The sequence below is a fragment of the Furipterus horrens genome, unplaced genomic scaffold (genome assembly GCF_987537825.1).
Source record: "Furipterus horrens unplaced genomic scaffold, mFurHor1.1.pri manual_scaffold_11, whole genome shotgun sequence".
NCBI classification, from domain to species: domain Eukaryota; kingdom Metazoa; phylum Chordata; class Mammalia; order Chiroptera; family Furipteridae; genus Furipterus; species Furipterus horrens.
The window spans coordinates 54,127,200-54,146,635 of NW_028327181.1; the positions used below are offsets into that span (position 1 = coordinate 54,127,200).

The following is a 19,436-nucleotide window of genomic DNA, read 5'->3' on the forward strand; positions in this document are numbered from 1 at the left end:
GAGCTGACAGTGAGCAAGAGCAGAGACCAGGAGCTTCTGAAGAGAGAGCATCCCAGAGAGAGCTGGGCCTTTTCTCAGACGCCTAGCCTGTCCCCTTACCACCACCACCACCACCCCGCCGCCCCCCATCCAGCGGCTCAGCATTCCAGCACTCCAGTCCTGCCCAGCCTGCCGCTCACCCCAGGCCAGCTGCCGTTGGGGCTAACCTTGTCGGGGGCATCCCTCCTTCCCTCTCATCATGGCCGTGTACCGCGTGCGTGTGACCACTGGTGCCTACCTGGGGGCAGGCACACTGGACAACATCTCTGTCACTTTGGTGGGCATGTATGGTGAGAGCCCCAAGCAGCTGCTAGATCGCATGGGCAGGGACTTCGCCCCTGGATCGGTGAGTACAGAGGAGAGAGGGAGGAGCGACCCCTGAGGGGCAGGGCCAGCAGGGGACCCTGAAGGAGGGGACGGTCTTCCTTCGGGGTTCATCAAATCCTGCAGAACTCAGAATGCTGGCCCTGACCTCACCATCCCTCGTTCTGTCTGGTTCCTGTCTTTCCTGGGGATAATAAATCCTACCCAGAAAGGACTGTGAGGTAGCGCTGGGCAGGGGGGTCAGAAGAATTCCACTGGCTTCTTAGCTCTTCCTCTCATAACTGAAGGTGGGCTTTGGGCACGTTGCTTGAACTCCCATAGTCTGGATTTCATCTTCTCTGGAGGGATCCTCCTGTCTCTGCCAGGCCCCAGGATTGTTTGCTGATGGGTCTTGGGGAGAAGTTGGCAGCCAAGGGGGCTAGCAAAATCCAGAACCCAATCTAGCCTGTGGTAGCTGTGGTTGCTTCTGCCTGGTGAAAGGGTGTTTTTTTCTAATTCATACAAAGGCATCACATAGGTTAGTAGCAACTCAGGTTTCTATGCCAGAATAGGTATAGGCATGCACCTTGCAAGGTGCAAGGACAGCTCTGACAGTTCTTTGCTTCTCACCTGTTTCCTCTCTTGGTCCCCTCAGGTGCAGAAGTACAAGGTATGCTGCTCAGCAGAGCTGGGTGAACTCTTGCTGCTGCGTCTACACAAGGAGCGCTATGCCTTCTTCCCCAAGGACTCCTGGTACTGCAGCCACATCTGTGTCACAGCCCCAGATGGTACCCTTTTCCACTTTCCGTGCTATCAGTGGATTGCAGGCTACTGCACTATAGAGCTGCGACCGGGAACAGGTGGGCCAGAGTCAGGGGCTGGCCTGTGCTGCAGAAGGCATCTGTTGGGATTAGGGGCAGGGCCTCCCAGAGCCCAGGGTTTAGGAAACAGGGTTGGGGTTAGTGTAACAAGTTCAGGGCTCCCAAGGAGATGCTTTCTGAAAAATAGTGAACCTCTCAAGCCCTGAAAGACAGGGGCTTTCCGGACAGTCTTTACCCCTCTGGAGACATGTAGACTAGACACATACTAATGTACACTCACGCCACCTGGACAGAGACACAAACATACATAGATGGCAGTTTGCTTTCTGCTGACTCCCTCTGCACTTCCCCAAAATGAATTCGCCTGGACCCAGAAAGGAGCTAACCTGCAAGCTGAGTAATTAGACTTCGACAGGTAGAGAAGCTCTGAATGTTGTGGGAATTTAGCTAAAAAGGCCCTGTCCATTACTACAGGCTTTTCCAGTGTGGAGGAAGTCCCTGTGGGGTGCTATTAGGATTCCTTCTTGAATTTGGGTGGCCTTTCAAAAGTACTGGGCTCTACCTCCTTCAGCCTCTGGGCCCCCATATCTCCTGAGCTGTCTGATCTGGAAAGGCAAGACTAGGGCTAGTCTATGGTTTGAGATGAGTCTTAGGGATGAGAGATGCTGTTCTAGATCAAGGTAAGGTGGGTGAATGTCACCACTTGGCCCATAGTGAGTTCTTTATAGACCTCACTCTGAACCCCCATCTATCATCATAACAATCCATTCATTGTTTCACAAAACATACTTATATATCTTCATCTCATATATTGTGTGCATGCTATGTGCACTGTGCTAAGCACCATACTAGATGCTGGGAATACAAAAAGTGAATACAATGTGACTTCTGCCCAGAAGTTTATAGTCTTGGGAAGGAGACAAATATGCAAACGATATGGAAGATTATTGTAATTCAGGGGTTGTCCTGAATCCCTTCTACTGATGAGTGCACAAAGGACATGGGGTATCCATGTCACTGAGGGGTTGGGTGCAAGGGTTAGGGGGTTCAGGCAGGCTTTGTTGGAGAAGTCGTTGTTTGAAAAAAGATTTAAACAGTGAGTAATTTTTATTTCCCACAGCGAGAACTATTTGTCAAGACTCCCTTCCAATCCTCCTGGACCACAGGAAACGGGAACTGCAGGCCCGACAGGAGTGCTACTGGTGCGGGTGACCTAATTTCACTTCTTTCTCTATCTTTATTTTCACCTCAGACTGAATCACTTTACTAACTCTGATCTCAGTTCCAACTTTGGGGGCCCAACTCCAATCAGGACCATTATCTAAACCTAACCTCAACCTAATGCTGACCTTGAGTCCAGACTCAGAACACCAGTACCAATAATTGTCTCAATACCATCAATGAATCCACACTCAGCCCCAGCTACCCTTGAAGTGATCCTAGTATTGACGAATCTCAGCTCATCCTCAGCCTCACTCCCTCCTCAGCCTCACTCCCAAACTGGCCATGATCTTAATCTCAGCACAAAGCTGACTCTAAAGCAGCCTGGCCATTCATGTCATCCTCAAATGCTACCCTGATCTGAAGCCCTGCCTCAGGGAGAAAATCCCATTTTTTAGTCACCAACCCAGAAGGTGGGAGTTTTGGGGTGGTTTTAATTTCAAGGCATGCCTTTAAAAGCTAAAGTTTCTGTGTACCCTAAGTCTGACTTACCACTTCTATCCTCTTTCCCCTGGAAGCTGGAAAGTCTATGCCCCTGGCTTCCCTGGCATCGTGGACGTCAGCAGCTTTGAGCAGATGGAGTCAGACAACAAGTTTGCCTTGACCAGGACAACACATTGTGCAGACCAAGATGATAGGTGAGGGAGGACCCAGGCTTGGGAAGACGGTGGAGGGGTGTGACAGGAAGGATCTCTTGGGAGGTTGGAACCCAGGCAGCCTGGAAAGAGAAATTGGGAACTATGAGAAGTGCAATTTAATCCAAGTGTTGGGAGTAGAATAAGCAGAGATGGCCCCGGGGTCTGGCAGAGAGGAGGAGGTGTTTCAAGCCTGATGGGAGAGAGCAGGGGAAAAACCCAGCATGAGGGGAGGCCTAGGAAGTCTGGGGGAGGAGAAAGGGAAGGAATTAGGCAAGTGAGCTGCAGATCTTTCTAACTGTTCTTTGTTTTGCCCTGCCTCACCCCCCCACCCCCTGCTTCCTAGCAGTGGGAATCGGTACCTGCCTTTCTTCCCCACGAAAGTTGACGTCCGGTCCCTGCTGCACATGGAGCCCAATATTAAATACTCGGCCACCAAGACGACCTCGCTGATCTTCAATGCCATCCCTCCGTGAGGCCGCTGCCCGCTCTGCACTCCTGCTCACTCTCCCGCCTGCCTCTGCCCCTTTGATGCACAGCCACATCTCTGCTTCACTTTCCCTTCTTCCCTCTCTCTGTTCCTTAGTCTCCCCTCTCCCTGCCCCAGTCTGCCCCCTTGGGGGCCCCCAGTCTCTCTCTGTCTGTCCCCTTAGGCTTCTCCATTCTCTATCTTCCCATCGCCTCCTCTTTGCTCCTTATTCATCCATTCTTCTTCTTTTTTTAATTCCTCAAACCAATACAATTAACAGTGCACAGCACGATCCCAGGCACTGTTGGGACCATGTTGGGTAGGACAGAGCGGCCTGGCTCTTAAGCTGTAAGGAGCTGGTCAGACCACCTCAGTTTCAATTCCCAGAAGCAATGCTTTCTAGCCTCTAAATGGTTTCCTCATTTATAAAATGACAATAATATTCATACCTACTTCATAGGTTTGGGAGAGAATTTAATGTGTAACACCCAGCACAAAATAATCTCTCAATAGATGCTAGTAGCATTAGGATATAACCTTGGCAGGGAAGAACTCAGTATCATGAGGGAAACATGTAACACAGTTAATTAACAGTTGGAGGGGTCATTAGCAGCTCAAGGCAACAACTGAAGTACTAACTGTGACATGGCTGGCGGTGGTACAGTCGATACTCTAGTGTCTAGAGGAGGCAGGGGTCTGGGGGTTGGTGGCCAGGAGGTGTCTCCTGGGGTGGCAGGTGGCACTGAAGCAGGCTTTGAGCCCGTGCGAGAGGGAGAGGCGAAGGGAGAGTGCATGGGACCTGGGCAAACCCATGTCGGTTTGGCAGGCGTGAGGGATTCCGCAGGCAACCTGTGCAATGGCTGCCATAGAAGGCCCAGAGGCGGCCAGAGCAAGAAGCTGGCTCCTCATCCTCTGGGCCTCTGTACCAGAATGGTTCTTCCAGAGAAAAACGAGTGGAAGGAGGTGTAAAGGTGGGGTGGGGCTCCAGAATGCTTGCGGTGGACTGGAGCAGGCAGGGAGCCACGGGTGGTTTGGGCTTTGGGGCTTCAGGACAAGGGCCCACTGACAGGCCCTGGCAGGGCTGAGGGACCAGAGGAGCATCTCGGAAGGTAGAGGCACCTGAGACGCTCCCCAAATAATACGTGGGTTGAGGGAGGAGAGTGCAGGAGACCACCAGGACAGCTGGCATGGGGCTCAGGGAAGGGCCAGTAGGAAGAGGGAGCGGGCATTTGGCAGCTGTCCAGCTACTCACGGAGCAGAGGGGCAGCAGTTGGGCTTTAGTGTGGGGCCACTGCAGGGATTGGCAGGCCCTTGGAAGAAGGAAGGCCTTTTCTTTCTCCTTTATTGCCTCCTTCCGCCCACTTTTTCCCATCTCCTGGGTCCTGGCTGGGCAGGCTACTCAGCAACTGGGTGTGGAAGGAGGAGTGAGCGGCTTCTGAGAACATGGGAAGTCGTCCCTGGGCTTGTCAGGTCACTAAAGCCATCCCCTTACCCCTTGCTGTGCCCAGGTGTCCACACTCTCCTGGGCACATTGGCACCCTTACACAGCCTACCTTATTGACCAATAGCCATGAATCTGCCCGACCTATATTGCATTCCTTTCTATTCGACTTGGCTCAGTTAGTGAGTGACTATTATGAACCGAGTGTGTCGGGGCATACAGAACCACATCACGGCCCTGAGAGCCCAGATTATAATGGCAGATGATATGAATGAGTACCTCGTATTTACAAGGGAGTGAAGGGAGTGATGAGCGTTTCAGGAAAGATACAGACGAGGTGTGTGTTTGGAGGCAATCAGCGCACGCCACATAAAGGATGTTGCATCTAAAATACACATAGAAGAACAGATAGGTTTGATACTAGGTGGGGATGTAGGAGCTGGCCTTCTAGGAGAGGCAGCTTGAACAAAGCCCTGGACAAGGGTGAAAGCAGACTTCGTTTCAAACATTTGTTTTCCTCATCACAAAATGACATATGTTCATTGTAAAAAAATTCTAGCAGTACAGACATCCACAAAGTAGAAATTACACACCCCTCAGGTTGCCAGGCCTACCTGTACCAGCCCAGTGTGCAAGATATCTCTTTAGCTGTGTTTAGCAAGAGGGCTGTGGTAGGAGAAAAGGCTGGAAAGGTTGATAGAAACCAGCTGGTGGGGAACTGCCTAACCAGCTTTCGCCAGTGAGGCTTTGTCCTGTAGGAAGAGGGGTGCCAGTGAAGGCCTATGATGAGATGGAAACTTGGAGAAAAGATCAAAACACTGTTGTAGATGACCTGTCTGCACCACGTAGGCACACGTTCCACCTTTGTGTACAGATGGAGTCGCCCCACAGAGCCTCAACTGGCCACTAGGCTCTTCTCCCAGGAGGGTTGTTAGGCACCTCTGCTCTGGACATTGATCTTTCCAGTTCCCTCCAGACCCCTAGGCTGGGGACACAGTGGTCCCGGCAACCCCAGACCCCACCTTCACTTCCCCTCCCCCTCAGGTCCTTGGGCATGAAGCTTCGAGGGCTGCTGGACCGAAAGGGCTCCTGGAAGAAGCTGGATGACATACGGAATGTGTTCTGGTGCCACAAGACCTTCACTTCAGGTGTGCAGAGCCATGCAGAAGATGTCCATCCTCTGCCCTATCCCTTGCTCAGATCCCTCTGCCCATCCTGGGAAAGCACCCAGTCTTTCAGAGAGACTCTGGATTCCGGTGTGAGGGGCTCCTGGCTTCGCTGGTGGCAATCTCACAGATCCGTCTCTGAGATCCACGTATCCCCCTCGTCCTCTGGGAGGGGACAAGAATAGCGGAGTGAGGACAGAGTCATTTAGGGAGTCCTGATCCTGATCAGGAGCACTCACCTCTCTTCCTCTGCCCCTACCACCAGGAGTTCTGGGCTTTGGGGCCTGACTTAGGTTTAAAGCCCTGTTATACCACTCACCTAAGCAACTCACTCCATTTCTTTGACTCTCAGTGTCCAGTGTTAAATGAAAATTTCATTCATCTACTGTATAGGGTTGCTATGAGGAAGCCCTAAACCATAGTGGTGAGCAAAGGGCTGGACAGGAGCAGAATCTGGGGAACTAGTTTCCAGACTGACCAGTGCCTCCCCCTCTTGCCCTCTAGAGTATGTCACAGAGCACTGGTGTGAGGACCACTTCTTCGGGTACCAGTACCTGAACGGCGTAAACCCTGTCATGCTCCATTGCCTCTCCAGCTTGCCCAGCAAGCTGCCTGTCACCAGTGACATGGTGGCCCCCTTGCTGGGACCTGACACCTGCCTGCAGACAGAGCTAGAGGTGGGTGAGTTGCCATTATTAGAAAGGGTGGTGTGAAGGATAAGGATGGGATGGCCAGGGCTGCCTCCAGCCTACAGGCCTCACCCTCTGGGTAGCCCTGGCCCTGCACCTTTTAAGTAAAGTAGATGTGGATGAGGGCCAGATGGGAATGGGGATGGCTTGAGGCCTCACTTGGGGTCTGGTGAAGTGATATGAATGTTCAGGGATCACTGAAGTGATATGAATGAACAGGACAACTGGGGGGAGGCTCTTCCTCTATTCTGGGGCCTCCAAGATCCTAAGTGCTGATGCCCAAAGAAGGCTCTTTTAGGACAGACCAAAGGCAGTGCGGCTAGATACAGCAGGTACAATCATAGAGAACTAGGAGTCTTGAGGGTGTGGAAGAAGATGACGATCCAGTCTCTCTGAAACTATCAAGTCCCTAGAAGGCTAGAGATGTGTTTGGTGATTTTGTTTTTCTTGGATACACACTGAGGTCATCTGCGTTGAGTAAGAAGGACCAGTTATGGGGAGAAGGGGAGAGGTTGATGGCTTGTCCAAGCTGGGAAGTCAGGTGAGAGGTTGCACAACGAGGTATTCTGCTGGACCTCATTCCGAACATTCTGGGAAGGGTGGCGTAGCCATCATTGACCATTACCGCAGACACCAAGCATTACTGAGGCCAGAGCTGAGGGGGGAGCAGAGAACAGGGAGAGAAGCGGAGCGCGGGTGGGAGGGGTACTCTGAGGCTCTGTGCGCTTTCCGCAGAGAGGGAACATCTTCCTAGCCGACTACTGGATCCTAGCGGATGTCCCCGTGCATTGCCTGAACGGCCGCCAGCAGTACTTGGCGGCCCCACTCTGCCTGCTGTGGCTCAACCCCCAGGGGGCGCTAATGCCCTTGGCCATCCAGGTGAGTTTGGGGCGGGGCTTTTGGGGGTGGGGCTTCAAGGGGCACACTAGCAGTCTTGAGTCTCACCTCCTTATTATTCTTGGATGCAGCTCAGCCAGACCCCTGGGCCCGAGAGCCCCATCTTCCTGCCCACTGACTTGGACTGGGACTGGCTGCTGGCCAAGACGTGGGTGCGCAACTCTGAGTTCCTGGTGCACGAGAACAACACGCACTTCTTGTGCACGCACTTGCTGTGCGAAGCCTTCGCCATGGCCACGCTGCGTCAGCTGCCACTTTGTCATCCTATCTACAAGGTGGGTGCGACCCCCTGGCGGGGCCAGGGGCGGCGGGGTCAGGGCTGCCTTCTCCCCTGACCTTCGGGCTCCTGTGACCTCATCCCACTCGCAGCTCCTGCTTCCCCACACTCGGTACACGCTGCAGGTGAACACCATCGCCCGCGCCACGCTGCTCAACCCTGAGGGCCTGGTGGACAAGGTGCGCCCTCCTTGACCCCCGCCCACCCCTCTCGGAGGATACTTCGCCCGGCCTCCAGTCTCATCCCACAGTTCCTGCCAGTCCCTTCTCATAAGACCCGCTCCTCCCCGCCAGTCTCTTACTTAAACTGTCCACAAACCCTGTCTCTTGCTGCCCATCCCACCCATGGGTCCCACCCCTCAGTTCACATTCCATATGCTCCTTGAGGTGGGTACCCCCAGCCTAAGCTCAGTCCCTTGCTGACCCTGTGCCAAGCCCTACTCTCTCCTCCCTGCCTCCAAATACCTAAGAATTACCTCTGAGGCACATAGTAGGACCACAACCTGGGCAGCCCATGTCAGGCCCCTGTGGCTGTTTTTGATCCGTGATCTTGGACTGCTTGATTAACTGAAAAATCCCAGCTGCTGAGTCACTAGCCCCTCTGGTCCCCAGGCACTGGGGTGCAGGTTGGGAGGGCCCAGGAACTGAGCTGTGATGTGTCCTCAGGTCACCTCCATCGGGAGGCAAGGCCTCCTCTACCTCATGAGCACGGGTCTGGCCCACTTCACCTACACCGACTTCTGCTTTCCGGAGAGCCTGCGGGCCCGTGGTGTTTTGACTGTCCCCAACTACCATTACCGAGATGACGGTTTGAAGATCTGGGCTGCCATTGAGAGGTGTGGGCTTGGGACCCCGAAGCCAATTCTGGTCCAGGGGCAGTGTGACCTCTGTGTTGATGCAGGCTGGGGTTTCCAGGTGTTCTCTGAATGGGGCACTCCCAAGGGTGAGAGTTGGTGTTGGGGCCCCCTATGAAATGGCAGAGAGCTTTGGGCTGGGGAGAGATTGGGCTGTGTGTGAACACAGAGGAGGATGGGAAGGACAAGGTATCTAGAGAAGGTGAAACAGCTAGGTGTGGCCTGGGGCCTCCAGGCACGCAGGTCTTCCTTTCTCTTGGGTGCTGAGTGGGGAGGGGATGCAGCTCCAGTCTGGCTCTTCTCTGTGTACCCTCCCCCAGCCCCCTGTGCAGGAAGGAGGCCCTGAGCACCCATGACTCAGGAGTGGGGGTGAGACTTGAGGGAAGCCTGGGCACTCAGGTTCCCTCTGCATCTGGGGATCTTCCATGAGCTCTCAGTGGACTGACCAGCTGGCTGCCCCCAGCCTGAGCAGCACTGGACCTTGTTTTTTTGGCCAGCCTGAGCCCAAGGTCACTGCCATGGCATGGGCATCTCTTTCTTGCAGCTTTGTCTCAGAAATCGTGGGCTACTATTATTCCAGTGATGCGTCTGTGCAGCAGGATTCGGAGCTGCAGGCCTGGGTCGGCGAGATTTTTGCTCAGGCATTCCTGAGCCGGAAAAGCTCAGGTATCCCTTCTCCATCCCTCAACCACAGGCTCCCAATGGCCCAGTGCTCCCCCTGGCCCCACCATTAATCAATTTCTATTCATTGACCAGGGTTTGCAGTGTGTCCTATTATTAGCCCCACTGAACAGATGGGGAATAGGCACAGAGAAGGTTAGACAGTCAGTGGGAGAGGCAGGATCCAGAGCCAGCTCCCATGATCTGGAAAGCCCTTGGTTTCAACCACTACCCTGTGCCCCTCTGGTCCCTTCTAGACCTTTACATGAACCTGAGCCCATCCATTCACTTCTGCTTGCTGAGGTGTATGGATGTGTCACATCAAGCAGTAGGAGCCATCTTCGGCCTCAAACAAAGATATTTCTCAGAGAGGGCTGTGGTCTCCACATTGCATCACATGTCACATAATGTCAGGTCGTCTCACTATTAGTGATGCCTACAGTGATTTCCGACTAAAGGTGGTGACAGCCAGATTGCTTTTGGATCTTTTAAAGGGTGACCCCTCCCTGAGCTTTGCAAGCCTACTATTAATCATGCACAGTCCTGATTCTGATCGCTCCTTTTCCTGAAGACAGTTTCTCTTTGGGGTTGTCTGTTCCCTATTTAAGACCCAGAGCGGGGTATAATTACTGTTGGTTCCACTCTCCTATCTTACTTCATTGAACTTGGCTCTAATTTAATACACCAGAACATTCTTCAGACTGACAAACATCTCTCCTGACCAGTATAAACTTATTCTAGATTCATATGTCTTAAGGTGAAACACTCATTCATTAACTTTAGTCAGTATGCCTTTTGCTTCATATTTTAAGGGGAAAAAAAGCTAATATGAGTTACAGAAAAATTCCCATAGACTATCTGGCTGCTTTACTTTTTTATTTTCAGCCCTCAAGGTGAGAGTACCAACCAGAAATAGAACATTCAGGAATTTCCCACACACTCCCAGGCAGAAACCCAGTCCTTCCTCGAAACCTCTGTCTGCTCATTGCATCAGTCTCTCTTCAGTCATCCTGACTCCAAACCTTGCAGCCATCTTTGACACACGTTCCCCTCTGTCTTCCTCTTTCCCTAAATCCAGTTGGGTGGCAAACCTTATTGTCCCCATAATTTCCCACTGCCATCACCCTAGCCCCAGTCCTCACACTATTCCTGCATTGTGGCAGCTGCTTCTCTACCAGTCCCATCTCGCCCAGCCTTTAGATGCTTGCCTGCCAAGGCTGCGGGGTGCCGCCCTGGTAATCCTCTGAGATAGGATTACCTGGCCTGGCACATGGCTGCATCCTCACCCCCAGTAAGTACCCTCCCTGACTCTTCACCTTGCTTGTACCCCATTTCTTCCCATTCTGGCTTCTTACCCTCTCCTGTATTCACTTCATTCAACCAGTTATTACTGAGCTCTTAATATGCATTAGGTATTGTTCTAGGTGCTGGGGGTCAGCAGTGAACATGACAGACGAAAACCCCAGCCTTTGTGGAGCTTAACATTCTTGCGGGGAGACACAGATAACAAACAAATATGTCTGGTTTGTTATGAATGCTAAGAAAAACGAAATAGCATCAGTGTGTTGAAGTGGGGGGGATTACTTCAGAGAGGTGGTCAGGGGAGGCCCCCTGACTGAGGAGGTGATGTTTGAGTAGAGATGTGAAAGCAATGAGAGAGCTGGTTTGTGGACAGCTTGGGCTAACAGGTGCAGGCCGAGGTGGGAGTGCAAGGCCCTGAGGTGGGAGCATGCTGGGAGGTTTGAAGAACAGGAGGAAGGCCTGTGTAGCTGGACTAGAGTAAGTGAGAGGTAGAAAAGCTGGGAAGAAAATGAAGTCAGGGCCAGAGCAAGTAGGACCATGGTGAGGCAAGAGAAATGGGAAGCCCTTAGAGCAGTGGTTCTCAACCTTCCTAATGCCGCGACCTTTAATACAGTTCCTCATGTTGTGGTGACCGCCAAACATAAAATTATTTTCGTTGCTACTTTATAACTGTAATCTTGCTACTGTTATGAATCATAATGTAAATATCTGATATGCAGGATGTATGTTCATTGTTACAAATTGAACATAATTAAAGCATAGTGATTAATCAAAAAAACAATATGTAATTATATGTTTGTTTTCCGATGGTCTTAGGCGACCCCTGTGAAAGGGTTGTTCGACCCCCAAAGGGGTCGAGACCCACAGGTTGAGAACCGCTGTTCTAAAGGATCACTTCCTCTAGCTGTTGGGGGCGATGGTGGAAGCAGTCAGATTCCCCAGGAGTGAGATGATGGATCCTGGGTAGTGGTGGAGACAAGCTGATGAGACCAAACTGGCTTCTGGACGTGTTTGGTGATATGCGGGGTGTGAGATAAGAGCAGTGGGTGCATGGGGTAAAGAGTATCAAAATGGGGCGACTGCGGGAGGGACAGGTCTGGGGAGTGTGTAGAGTTAGGGAGCCAAGCACTAGGTTTTGCAGCTGTTAAGTCTGAGATGCCTTGTAGACACTCAGGTGGCGCTGTCAGGTAGCAGCTGCGGATTCGTGCCCACTGTTGAGTCTAGAGTTCAGGGGCTGGAGCAGCCAGTGAGAGATATGAACTTAGGAGTTGTCAGCCCATGGGAGGTGGTTAAATCATGGCCTTGGATGAGACCAGGTACAGAGAGAAGAGGGCCAAGGGCTGAAATGCTTCCTCTGTCATCCTTTTTCCATTCAAAGCTTACCCACTCTTACTCAGGAGACCCTCTTCTCTTCCCCCAACACAGCCCCAGTGCCTTGCCTGCCTGGCCTCTCTCCCAGGAGCCCAGCCCTGGCCTTAGAGCTTCCTTCTGCTTCCATCACTGAGAGCTTATGAGTAGCACATTCTGGTCAGCTGTCCCTGCGACTAAGCCCAGTAGCAGATGACCTGCTTGCTCGGACAGCAGGGAACTGGGTAGACTTAAACCATGAAGTGCTAACGTGGGTTGTGGACAGAAGTGCCCTGGTGGTCGGCTTGAGCCTGGCTCCTCCGCTGTGAGCTCTGTCAGCTGGGCATTTTCTGGTCTGACCCCCGCACCCAGCTCCTATTCTGACCCCCTTCAGAGACCACAGACCTTGGTGGTGACCATCCCTAACCTCAGCCCAACTGCAATCTTAGTCTAAAGACAGTGGTGGCCAAGTGTTGAGCCCTCGCTTGCTCACTGTCCCCTTGTGCTGAGCCCCAGCCCTGAGCTGCCCCTAGGAGTCTGGTCCCCTCCAAACTCTCTTCCCTTCCTTCCACACCCAGGCTTCCCCTGCCGGCTGTGCACCCCTAAAGAGCTGGTGAAGTACCTCACAGCGATCATCTTCAACTGTTCTGCCCAACACGCTGCTGTCAACAGTGGGCAGGTGAGGCTGCAGGGGGCGGGCCAGAGGGGCGTTGCTCCATGAAAGGTTAGGTAGGCTCAGCAATGCCCATGAGGCCAGAGTTCGGGCTGAGAGCATGGATGGGTCAGGTTGGGGTGGGATTATCATTAGGGTTGGGGCTGCAGTGGTGACTGGGTGGAGCGAAGGACTGGTGCTGGATGATGACTGGGGTGGGCTGGGCCCACGGTTGCAACGGTGGCGTGAGCTGGTGTTGCACAGGGGGTAGAACTGATGGGTTCCTGTCACGCTCAGGACAAAGCCAAGTGGAGCATCAGGTTGCTCTCTGGCATGTCAGCCCAAGTCCCATTTCCAGCGTTACCGCCTCTCTGGGTCCTCCTCCTTCCTTGGTGACTCATTCCACCTAGTCCTGGAACATTGGGAGGGGAGTACCAAGGGGTGAGGTAGGCTCCTGCCCCACTTCTGGAACTTCCTTTTCTATTCCCCTCCCTCTCGCCCCTTTCCACAACCTCCTCACTTCCCAGGTGCAAGACCTGGGATTGTAGGGGGCAGGATCAGGGATGATGATAAAGGAGTTGGTCCTCTCCCTCTGGCCAGTTGACTCACCTGGGGCGGGGCTCTCCACAGCATGACTTTGGGGCCTGGATGCCTAATGCCCCATCATCCATGAGGCAGCCCCCACCACAGACCAAGGGGACGACCACCCTGAAGAGTTACCTAGAGACTCTCCCAGAAGTGAACACCACCTGTAACAATCTTCTCCTTTTCTGGTTGGTCAGCCAAGAGCCCAAGGACCAGGTGTGTGAATGGGGTGGGGTTGGGGGGTGGGGGTTTGCAGGACCTGGGCACTGGAGGTGATGGCAGCTGTTCCAGAGGGACTTGGGGAGTGACCACTGGCATTTATGTCCATGTTGAACTGCCTTGCGCTCTTCAGTTTCTCCAGGAAATGATAGTTGACCCCAAGAGACATATATTGAAGTAAACACCAGTTAGTGGCTGGGATAAAACGTCCATCCAATTCACCAGTTACCAATCGCTCCATCCATCCCTCCAACAAACCATTACTATCGCATCAGCCTTTCATCCGCCAATCACTTATCCATTCATCTAGACATTCAACACACATTGTCTGGATACCTCCCATGTGTGAACACAGTGCTGGACACCAGGCATGTGAAGTTGAGTGAGACCTTCCTGCTTTCAAGAATCCTACCGTCCAGCTGAGGAGATACATAGATAAATGAAAAGGATTACCACAGTGTTGTAGGAATTATTTAGGTATTAATTCATCCATTTGAACATGTAATTCCTGAGCACCTGCCATGTGCCGGGCACTGATGGGCAGATGTGAACCCTGTCCTCATGAGCTAACTACAGTGTAGCGGTGGAGGTGAGGACAGGGCCCTGTTGGAACCTGACCAAGTGTGGGTGAACCCAGGGAGTCTTCTTGGAGGAAGCGATATCTAAGCTGAAACCTGTGAGACAAGTAGGAGTTTGAGAGACAAAGGAAGGGCAGCGTTAATTTCTAGGCAGAGGTGAAGGATGAGACCAAGTGAAATAAGTAAAGGCAAGAGTCCATTGGTGTGTCTCAAGGATTACAAACGGTGCAGCGTGTGCTCACTATTCATTCAGGAGACAATGGGGAGAGGCTGAAGAGATTTAAGCATGGGGTGACATGGCTAACTTTGGGTTTTAGCAAAGAGTGCTCCCGTGGCTGTGTCAACAGATGGAAGGGGATATTTTGGAGGCAGGAATGGCAGGGAGGAGGGTCTTACCTTGGCTAGGCCTTATGGAGGTGAGCGGCTCTTCACTCACCAATTACCGTCATCTCCATGTGCACACTGGGTTATCAGTCATGCTTCTGCCCTCCTGGTTTTGTTCACAAGTTCTCTGACATTACAAGAAAATCCTCATTTCCCACGCTTGACTCCATTTGGTGCAGATATTTTATCTCCTTAACAAGCTCTAACTTACCATCTTATAGCCCAGGAATGACAGAAACTCATCCCGGGGTCCTGATCCTTTCTGCTCCCATTTCCCAAGGATTTTGAGGCATTCAGTTCTGTAATTTTTAAGGAACAACTCTTTTTTTTTGTTCTGCTCACAGAATACTTTATTAATGCTCTCATCTCAATACTCTCACTCAATACTTCTGGCCGCCCAACGTGTGGGGATTGTTCCCACCCCACTAAGACACTAGCTGGGTGTCTTATAATTTAGCTCATTTCTGACACCACCTGGAGACAGTGTCAGGTTAAGGACTCAGTCCCACAAGACGGCCCCTGCCCCCTTCACACACCAACTGCCAAGTGAAAGTCCAGGTTGTCAGCTGTGTTTCTGACCAACCAGCTATAAATCAGAGTTTTCTATAGCCCACTCCTCAGGTTCGATTATTTGCTGGAACAGCTCACAGAACTCAGGAAAACAGTTGCTAGATTACAGGTTTATTATAAGAGCTGCCTGATGGAAGACACGCACAAGGCAGGGTGCGTGGGAAGGGTGCAGGGTTTCCCTGCTCTCTCGGGTCATGCCACCTCCTAGAACCTCCACACATTCACCACCCTGGAAGCTCTCCAACCTGCATGTTAGGGATTTTGATGAAGGCTTTATTACAGAGGAATGATTGATTAAATCATTGACCATTGGGGATTAATTTTACCTCCAGCCCCTCTCCCCTCCCCAGAGATTGGGGGCTGGGCCTAAAAGCTCCAACTCTAATCACAGGTTTGATTCTATGGCAACAAGCTCCCCCTGTGTGTGGGGGGGGGGTCGGGGGGAGGGCTTTCTAGAAGTCACAGTATTAACATAAACTCAGGTGTGGTTCAAAGGGGCTTATTTTGAATAACAAGAGACACCTGTAACACTCTAGCATGAATTTATAAGGGTTTTAGGAGCTCTGTGCCAGGAATGAGAGGAAGACCAAATATATATTTTTTATAAATCACAATATCACAGTGGAGAAGGATGAGTAGGCAAGTGAATGAGGATGAAGGATTCTCTCCCCATGAGCCAGGGGAAGTTTAACCTGGAAAATGATAACAATCACAATAATAGCAGCTATTACTTTTGAGGATCTATCATCTTAGTCATTAAATCAGATACCATATGTCTACTATTTTAAAATACAAAAATAAATAAGTAGCTCTATTTAAAATACTTCATACAGTGCTCAGCATATTACTATTTAAGAAATGGTAGTTCCATTTTATAGGGGAGAAAACTGAGGTTCAGAGATACTAAGCAATTTGGCGAAGGTCACACAGCTAGTTAGTGGGCTTTGAACCCAGCCTGTCATACTTCTGTGTTCTGCTTTTTAAACAACTAAACTATAGTTTTAGAAATTAGATGTCAATTTGGTAAATCAGACATAAAACTGATTCTTTGAAAAGATCAATAAAAGAAAGCAGAGACAATTCTAGTCAGGAAAAAGAGAGAGAACATAAACGTACATCATTAGGAATGGGAAAGGCATACAGCCACAAATTCAGAGAAGACTGAAGAAATTAGAAGAACATTCTACTTACAGTTCTTTGCAAACAAATGTGGAAATTTAGATGAAATAAATGATTTTCTAGGAAAACAAAAACAAGACGTAAAAGCAGAAGGGATGAAAACCATGCATAAATGGAAAAGGTTGAAAAAAATCGAACCACTGTCCTTGCAAAGGGAGATTCTAATAAATCTTCAAGGAACAAAAAATTCCTAAATTATTCGAACTGCTTGAAAGTATAGAAAAAGGTGAAAGTTTCCCAAATCATTTTACTGGGTTCTGTTTTACTGGGGACCCTGATACTAGCACCTGGCAAAGGCAGTGCTCTTAAGAAGAGAGGTGGGTCTTAGGTAGATGGTTCCTGTCCCAGATCAACACCTTTCACCGGTGTGACATTGGGTATGTAATTGGGCATCTCCAGGCCTTAGTTTCTTTTTCTCCTTTTTATTGAATTTATCGCGGTGACACTGGTTAACAGAATTATATCAGTTTCAGGTGCTCAATTCCATGACACATCATCTGTACACTGTATTGTGTGTTCACCACCCCAAGTCAAGTCCCCTTCCGTCACCCTTTATCCCCCCCATACCCTCCCCCACCTCCTCCCTCTCAAACCTCAGTTTCTTTATCTGTAAAGTGAGAATGACCAGAGTACCTGTCTTACAGGATTGCTGTGAGATTGTGACAGTCCATAAAAAGTGCTTGCAACCTGCTAGCTGTAATTAAGAAAATAAATTATAAACTTGTTCCACTTAACTACAACAATCTTAAAAATATATCATCAGTCAATGAAGGCCAATAGTACATAAAACAATAATACATCATGACGAAGTCTAGTTTATTCTAGGAATGAAAGGAATGAGACGTTGGTTCAACCTTATGAAATCTAACAATATAATTTGTTACATCAGTAAAGAAACACACCATATAATCATCTCAATATAGGTCAAAAAAGCATTTGGTAAGTGTGGACATCCATTACTAATAAAAACTCAGTGTAAAATGAAACCCTCTTATGGAGTTTTGCTAGAAAGTATATTTCAGAAAACCAAACACTGTGCTTATGGTACAATAATAGCGGTCTCCTTATTAAAATCAGGGACAAGATAATGATGCCCACTGTTGCTGATGCCATTTAGCACTTTTCTGGAAGGCTTTGCCAAGTGCAATAAAATGAGACATAGAATTTAAAAATGTCAGTATTATTGGCAACAGTTATATAGTACGAAGGTTATATTGGGCAGGAAGTGAGAGCTGGTTAGGCGGCTGCCTGCCCACCCCTCCCCACCCCCGTGCCCCATGACCTTGGACTGGTTGTGTGGTGTGCTCATGGAGAAGGGCTGCCACAGGGTGGCACTGACTGAAGTTCATCATGCTGTTTTTTGATTGCGGTCGGCCATGCTGTGCAGTGCGACAGTGTATGGTGATGGTGACTGTGTTGGCAAAAATGTCACGATGTTGGGTGATTGAAAGGCTGCTACCTGGGGCCTGGTTGTCTTCAGGGGTTGAATTTTGTTCAGTTGCGAGGTAGTAGGTGTATAAATAGGGCATATTTGCTGGAGCGTGTTTACTTTGCTTTCAGTTGTATTATGAATGTGGTTGTGTTCTTTTAGTTCACAGAGCAGTGGACCAGGCACTGGAAGGGACCTTTAGAGACTTTCTAGTCCAGTCCATTCATTTTCAGATGTAGAAACTGAGTCAGAGTAAGAAGCAAAGGGTTACCAGCAGAGGGAGCACTAGTCTTGGGCTGGCTGGCTCTCAGGTCCCACTGGGGCCCCAGGCTCTGTGAGCTGTGGGTGTCGGGGCTCCTCTGTGCCCTGCGGTTGCGTGGAATGGTGTTTTGGGGCTGTGGTTTGAAGGGTTTGCCTTTAGATTAGCTATGCCTGGTTCACACCCTTAGAAGCAACCTTGACTACATTTGTTGGCAAATTAGGTCCTTCACTATTCATCCTGCCCTGAACATCACCCTAACCCTGCACCTGATTTTCCCCCAGCGGCCCCTGGGCACCTACCCGGATGAGCACTTCACCGAGGATGCGCCGCGGCAGAGCATTGCCACCTTCCAGAGCCGCCTGGCTCAGATCTCAAGGGACATCCAGGAGCGGAACCAGGGCCTGGCGCTGCCCTATACCTACCTGGACCCTCCCCTCATCGAGAACAGCGTTTCCATTTAATCTCTTCCTCCTATCACCCTGGAAGAAAGACCCAAGCATGAAGAGGGTCAGCTTCTCTGGTTCTCCAGGCTCTTTGCCGTCCCTGTTCTCCATCAGCCTGAAACTTCTCCTCTGCAGGTGGGCACCTTTTCCACCCAAGATGGTTCTAGCATTCAGATGAACTGAGCCTGAGCTGTGATGGACCAGCACAGCAGTATCAGGGCGAGAAGCTGCTGGCTAAAGTCAAATGCACAACAGACCCTCCAAAAGGAAGGAACCCCATCACCCCTTGCCTTACTTTGGACAGCTTCCTACTTCCCTCTCCTGTCAAAATCTACCTCCTCCCATTGGGATCCCCAGCTTGGAACTCTCAGCTTTTCCCCCACCCCGATCCGCAAACTTTCTCCTATTTTGCCTCTTTGTTTCTACTTTCCTCCATCTCTGGGACCAACCAATCCAACTCCCTTCTCTGGAAGAACCTGGAAACTGGGCAAGGAAGGATGTGTGCCCTAGATCTGCCATGTGGGCCCCTCTAACCCTAGCATCTTTAAGGGGAAGGTTAGAATTAGAGCGCAGCTTGCCTGGACCTCTAGTCGCAGTTCTCTCAGCACCAGTCTCCCTGGCCTGGGTGTGTAGGAGTCTCAGTCCAGCTCCTGTCCCCTCCTGCTACCATCCCCCTCCTTTTTTTTTTTTTTTGTGCTCCAGCCCAGTGAGTTCAATAAAAGCCCAGCATATTTGGCTCCTGTTTCATTTTTGATTTGATGTGTGTGTGTGTTTAGGTGGGTGGGGTACCAGGGGATTGGACAAGAATGGAGCAGGAAACCTCCCGGTTCAACTCAACACCTAGCCAGGCCCTGCATTCCTGCCCTTACCTCCCAGAGCATGTCATTCATCCATCAGGAAGTGAAGGAATATCCAGACTCAATGGGCTGACAGGAAAAAAGGAGGTATTCTGCAAAGCCTGAGAATCCAGCTTCTGGGTGTGGGAGTTGTTAATGTTGCTACTGAGATCTGGTTC

At 50.6% G+C, this 19,436-nt stretch overlaps 1 protein-coding gene across 2 annotated transcripts; it reads left to right on the forward strand.

The window, feature by feature from the left end:
- Positions 1-106: 106 nt before the first annotated feature.
- On the forward strand, positions 107-19,157 carry LOC149997646 (hydroperoxide isomerase ALOXE3). 2 transcript variants are annotated; one of them, XM_090290793.1, is made up of 15 exons: positions 107-385; positions 998-1,202; positions 2,284-2,365; positions 2,903-3,022; positions 3,366-3,491; positions 5,974-6,077; positions 6,600-6,772; positions 7,520-7,663; positions 7,753-7,956; positions 8,051-8,137; positions 8,624-8,793; positions 9,356-9,477; positions 12,699-12,799; positions 13,403-13,573; positions 18,260-19,157. In XM_090290793.1, the coding sequence occupies exons 1-15, from the start codon at positions 239-241 to the stop codon at positions 18,437-18,439; spliced, it is 2,136 nt and encodes a 711-aa protein (XP_090146919.1). In that variant the 5' UTR covers positions 107-238; the 3' UTR covers positions 18,440-19,157. The 2 variants fall into 2 exon arrangements, with proteins under 2 accessions (XP_090146919.1, XP_090146920.1); XM_090290794.1 differs by having other exon boundaries at positions 3,369-3,491.
- The last annotated feature ends 279 nt before the right edge of the window (positions 19,158-19,436 follow it).